This window comes from Saccostrea cucullata, unplaced genomic scaffold (assembly GCF_032062105.1).
Source record: "Saccostrea cucullata isolate Sc308-1 unplaced genomic scaffold, CSIRO_AGI_Scuc_v1 ctg12928, whole genome shotgun sequence".
Classification (NCBI taxonomy): Eukaryota; Metazoa; Mollusca; class Bivalvia; order Ostreida; family Ostreidae; genus Saccostrea; species Saccostrea cuccullata.
The window spans coordinates 33,747-40,158 of NW_026929799.1; the positions used below are offsets into that span (position 1 = coordinate 33,747).

The window sequence follows — 6,412 nt, forward strand, 5'->3', positions numbered from 1 at the left end:
ATTTCACAAGTGACATGAATCGTAACTCGCTTCCTTTCCTTGATATACTTTTAATAAAAAACGGAGAGGATATTTCTACAGACCTATACTGTAAAGAAACAGATACCCATCAATATTTGGACTTTCGCTCTTGCCATCCGTCACATACAAAAAGGAACATTCCATACAATATGGCGAGACGTATTTGTACAATCGTGACCGATTCTTCTCTACGCTTGAAAAGACTTCAAGAACTAAAACAACACCTGACGCGACAAAATTACCCAATGAACCTTATTGAGGACGGAATCAACCGGGCAAAAGACATACCTATAACCCAATTACGAAATATTCGCCATCCAGAGGAAAACGACGAAGAGAATATTCCATTTGTGATAACTCACAACCCCCGTAACCACAATATTCTCAATTCAGCAAAGCGATTTTTTCCAATATTAGAACAATCTGAAAACATGAAAAATCTTCTGGACAAGTCGTCAATTATTAACAGCAGAAGACAAGCACCAAACCTGAAGAGGATATTAACCAAAGCAAAATTTTCCTCTAGCAACCAGAGTGTCGTCAGAAAGTGTAGTGACCCCCGATGTGGAACGTGTGGTTTCATTCAGGAAGGCGAACAAATTACACTTAAAAACGGGAAAGTTTTAAAACCTAATACTAGCATGAATTGTAAATCTTCAAATTTGATTTATTGTGCAATATGCCCAACCTGTGGCGAATATTATATAGGGCAGACAAATCAGCTTAACGCACGAGTGAGGGTACACAAGCAACATATACGGGACGAAACTGTCAGATGCACCCCTTGTTCAGAACATTTCGCCGAATGTGGTAAAGGGAAATTTAAGATTTTCCCGTTCTACAAAATGTGGACATCGGATGAAATCGCCCGTGTTACCAAAGAGGACTATTTTATAAGACTTTTTAAACCAAAACTGAATTGCAAATGAGATTATGTATAATTCACAAAATTTATTTTATTTCTATGCTTTAATTATACATTCTTTAACTGCGTTGAAAAAGTTCATGCAGCCGCTACCACGAACTACATTGTGACGTCATAATGACTTAAATTTTCACGACGTCATTAGCAACGTTATTGACAACGTTTTGAATTTTTTATAACTGTCTGAAGAGCCAACATGGCTGAAAGCGCTAACAGTAAAGATTTTATTTAATTTGGACTGCAGCATTCTGTTTTTATTTATTTAAGTATTTTTTACTGTACCAAGAATTTAACTTATCAACGTGTATATATATATATATATATATATATATATATATATATATATATATATATATATATATATATATATATATATATATATATATATATATATATTCAAAAAATTATTTTCCTTGGTATAGGGATAAAATAAAATCCAAATTCAAATGATAAACTCAAACTTTTATCTAAAGCGCTTTCGCCCCATGCGGGCTCATCAGTAGATTTGAAATTGTAAACAAGTTACATTATGACGTCATTCTCGTGACGTTATGTAGGCAACGTTAAACATAATGACTGTGACGTAATAGTAATCACAGTTAAATGAGGCGCACAGATAAAGTTTTACAGTTCATCTGATCAAAGTTAAGCGCCTATTATAAATGTACAATAATGGAGACATTTTATATAAAATGTACATAATAAAATAATTTGATATAAATTCCTTTTAACAGTTCAATTTTGGTTTAAACAGATTTATAAAATATTGTTCTTTGGCTTTCCGTAATTGTTCATTTTCCTCTTTTATTTTGTAAAAAGGAAATATATAAAAATGTCCTTTGCCACAAGAATCAAAGTGTTCACTACATGGCGTGTTTCGTATGGTCGGATCCTTAACCTGTTGTTTGTGCACGCGAACACGGTCGTTTTTAAAAATAATGGTTTGTCCGGTTTTTAAAAACGGAATGAAGTTTGACGTTAAATCTTCTATGACGTGTAAATCTAAAAACCTTATATACTGTATGACGTGTCCTACATGCGAGGAAAATTATATAGGACAAACCGGAACCAAATTAGCCGACCGTGTTCGCGTGCACACACAACAGGTTAAGGATCCGACCATACGAAACACGCCATGTAGTGAACACTTTGATTCTTGTGGCATTCTAATAAAAGAGGAAAATGAACAATTACGGAAAGCCAAAGAACAATATTTTATAAATCTGTTTAAACCAAAATTGAACTGTTAAAAGGAATTTATATCAAATTACATGTGTACATGTACATTTTATATAAAATGTCTCCATTATTGTACATTTATAATAGGCGCTTAACTTTGATCAGATGAACTGTAAAACTTTATCTGTGCGCCTCATTTAACTGTGATTACTATTACGTCACAGTCATTATGTTTAACGTTGCCTACATAACGTCATGAGAATGACGTCATAATGTAACTTGTTTACAATTTCAAATCTACTGATGAGCCCGCATGGGGCGAAAGCGCTTTAGATAAAAGTTTGAGTTTATCATTTGAATTTGGATATTATATATATATATATATATATATATATATATATATATATATATATATATATATATATATAATATCCATATATATATATATATATATATATATATATATATATATATATATATATATATATATATATATATATATAGATATATATATATATTGACTTGCCTAGATAGCCGAGCGGTCTAGCGCGCTGTTCCTGCACTGCTAGGAGACAGATTCCGAAGGTCGAGAGTTCAACCCCAGGCTGGGGCGGAAGTGGGTATCCATGTAAAAGTGAATTTCTTTGTGCTTTCTATATATATATATATATATATATATATATATATAGTTGAAAATAGTTCACAGTCGATGTCACACAGGTGAAAATAATTATAAAAGGAAAAGAAAATGCAGTTTCCAAATTTCATTTAACGTAGGTCGCGGGTTTACAGGGCTTTTAAAAGTGTTCGAAAACATGCCATGAAAATTACCTATATGAATTCTCTACCTTTGATTTCCATTCTCTGAAAATTTTATAAAATTCGTCTGCACCGTTTTTGTGTAATTGAATTCCAAAGATGTCATTGTTGTAGTTACATTTTCAACTGTATTCTATTGAATTATATAGGAAAAACGTCGTTTTTGGCTTGTTTTCAGGCAAGGTTTTGATTTAAAAAATATCATTAACTTTTAAATCGTGCAGATGAATTTGTTTATCCTTTGGTATTTAAAAATAGAATTGATTTGAAATAAATTTATGTAAAAAAATTATTATGTGTTCGGGTTCATTTTTTCGTAATTTAATTGTAGATAATTGCTTTTACATTGACAAATGTAGCATTTTAATTTAAAAACAACGTCATAAAATATCGCGACGTCATGCTTGGCGTCGTGAATATCGATCCGGTATACAGAGCACAAAAAAAAAAAAAAAAAAAAAAAAAAAAAAAAAAGAAAAAAAAAAATTCGGATTTTAAGAAAAGGGAAATTCACGTATATCTGCTTTCAAGTGACCAGTATCATAATAATTCAATAAAATAACTATTAGACATTTTTCCCTTTCAGCTTATTTCCTCTAATATTAGTGAAAATTCACGTAAAAGGCGTAAACCAACAGTCAGTCCTTTAGTTTTATATATATATATATATATATATATATATATATATATATATATATATATATATATATATATATATATATATATATATATATATTCTTTATGTGTTTATTTCTTACCGTTTCCGTTTTTTTTTTTAAATTCATGCGCGGATTCTCGCCGGAATTTGTAAAATAAAAGTGACCTTGTATTCCCCTCTGGAAAAGGCAGACTTCCCATCCCCGTTGAAATCGCAGATCCGTGATCTAAGTTTGTTTGAAAAGTCAAGGACTACTACCACCCCCAACCCCAACCCCGAAATATGTTTTTACGCTTTGTTTGGCGCAATCAACAGGCAGATTTTATTTTGTTCTTAGACTTTCAATGTATACATATAACATTAATTGTACTGAATGAATATGGAAAGCAACGCAGCAAATAAAATATGTATATACATCTATATAACTAAAAACAACGCATGCCGTTAGTTATACAGGCAATTGAGTATCGCCCCCCCCCCTTTCTGTTTTTTCTTGGGGTTTTCCTATTAGATTTTTAATACATATTGCATGTTATTAATAATGTAATGTAACCCTTTTATCTCTTTACGCTGTTTTTAAATACATGTTTTTCGTTTTCGACTGATACATAAGAAGAGACAGCTTGCAATTTGTTCTTATTCTCGACGTCTGCCTCACTTTATCTTCACTTGCATGATCACTATCTAATACGTAGATAATCATGGAATATGCAGACATTGATAAATTTGAAAAACCCTCTTCTTCCTTTTCAGATTTCCATTTATATAATTCTTTATGTGCCTCCGATTAGTAAATATTTCGATTAAATAAACATGCACATATATAGGGTGGAGTTGAAATTTAAAAAAAAAATGGAAAACGTTTACCCCCCCCCCCCCCTCCCCGCGTTAGGAGGTAAGAAATGGAAAGAAGGGAGGGGGTCATATCCTACGTGTCTGTGGTTATTTACAAGAGGTCAATGCCGCTCAAAAATGTATATTTCAGTAGTATTACCCCGGTAGTGCCTTAACAGTTTTTAATTTGTGATCAACCTGTATATAAATTCGTAGGAGATTAGCACATACCGTTTCATAAATATTGAGTTCGACTTTCCATCGGTGAGCAAAGTGTTGACGCTGTTTACGGAGATAAATGAAAACAAAGACATGCATGCCATAAATGGTTGTGTAGATAAATTATCGTAGAAGACAATGGTAATAAACAGTTTGTTAGTGCATTTCCACTGAAAGTGTACACTAAAATCACAGGCACCTGACGTTACTTATTTTTCTTTTAATAAGAAAAAAAATACACATATACCTAATAATAAACGTTTATTATTAGGTATGTGTATATTTTTTTTTATTAAAAGAAAAATAAGTAACGTCAGGTGCCTGTGACTAAAATGAGTGTTTTTCCTGAGGAGGGGGTATCGAGTGTAATTCGGAGTTAGATAATCTGTTTTATAATTATACACATTTAATACATGTATTTAATATTTATGAATTATACATGATACAAGGGTTAAAATTTATTTCGAAACAAGTACAAGTGCTCTCAGAATAGACCCGAGAAGATGCGATTAATAACACATAATGAAACGCTTTCTAACACTTTCAGTGTTGGTCATTGGAATCAAAATAAGCCTTCATTATTTTTTATAACTTCAGCATGTTCTATGAATATTGTTACACTAAACTACCCATTTTTACAAAAGTTATAGCTAGATAATGCACTGATTTTTTCCCTTTCTCACCGTGACGTCATAATCAGATGTGCACAAGAAAGTCGCCCAAATCATATAAATTGGGTACCCAGTTTTAATGACGTCAGCAAACCCGCGACCTACGTTAACACAAGCGCTTTCTGGATTTCATAATCCTTCTTCAGGTGTACATAAATTGAACTGATTGTTTTGCTTGGTAACGCTAACTATGACGTCATGACGTCATGAGAGTCTTTGCAGTTCGCATATTTACTAAAGTTCTTAGACGTAGACGTAAACGTAGAAGTTACGACTGACGTAAGATTGAAGATACGAATTCGTATTTTGGTATTTACAAAGCCACTCGTAGACGTTGACGTAAGTTAACGAATTCTTAAATGTACGACTGTACGTACGCATGCGCTTTCGGTAGTTTCACTTTACAGTGCGCCAAAATTTTATTTCGGTCGTCTGCGAAAAGAGAAGAATGGATGAGGGAAAGAAGCCTAGGAAAGCAAATTTTACGGATTTGGAGGTGGAGGTGTTGGTGGACGCTGTGTCCACCAACTACAAAGTGTTGTACGGGAAGTTTTCCCCTTCTCTGACCAACAATATGAAGACGGCGGCGTGGGAAACCGTCACAGAGAAGTATCAAATGCAATTTTCACTCATGATAAATATTTTAAACTTAAATTGAAGTAAACCAAGATTTCGTAGATTGAAAATCAGCTGATAAGTAGATTATTTAGCAACTATCAACACGGGTATGAAAGCTGATGTGGGTTTTTATCATAATATTGCACGGAAACAATGATGTTCATTTATTAGTTGACGCTGATTTCTGCCATACTTTTTTCTTTATTAATCAATGTACTTTTTTAAAGATTATATCAGGGTCCCTGTTTATATTAATTATTGAAAGGCACATGTATGCGTATACATATAGAGTGAATGCAGTAAGTCTACAGTGCAGAAGGGAGGTTGGGGATGTCAGAAAAAAGTGGCAAGACCTACAATCAGCCGTGAAAAAAAAGGAATCACAGAGGAGGAAGAGCATGAGACAGACAGGAGGAGGGCCCATGGAGCTTGGGGCGTTCAAGCCATGGGAGGAGAAAGTTTGTTTAT

At 33.0% G+C, this 6,412-nt stretch overlaps 1 protein-coding gene across 1 annotated transcript; it reads left to right on the top strand.

Annotated features, from left to right (window-relative positions):
• Window positions 1-5,551: 5,551 nt before the first annotated feature.
• On the top strand, window positions 5,552-6,402 carry LOC134282215 (nuclear apoptosis-inducing factor 1-like; the record flags this gene model as incomplete). The annotated part of the gene is made up of 2 exons (XM_062764647.1): window positions 5,552-5,935; window positions 6,234-6,402. Coding segments are annotated over exons 1-2 (330 nt in total), but the record flags the coding sequence as incomplete, so codon positions are not given.
• Between the last annotated feature and the right edge of the window lie 10 nt (window positions 6,403-6,412).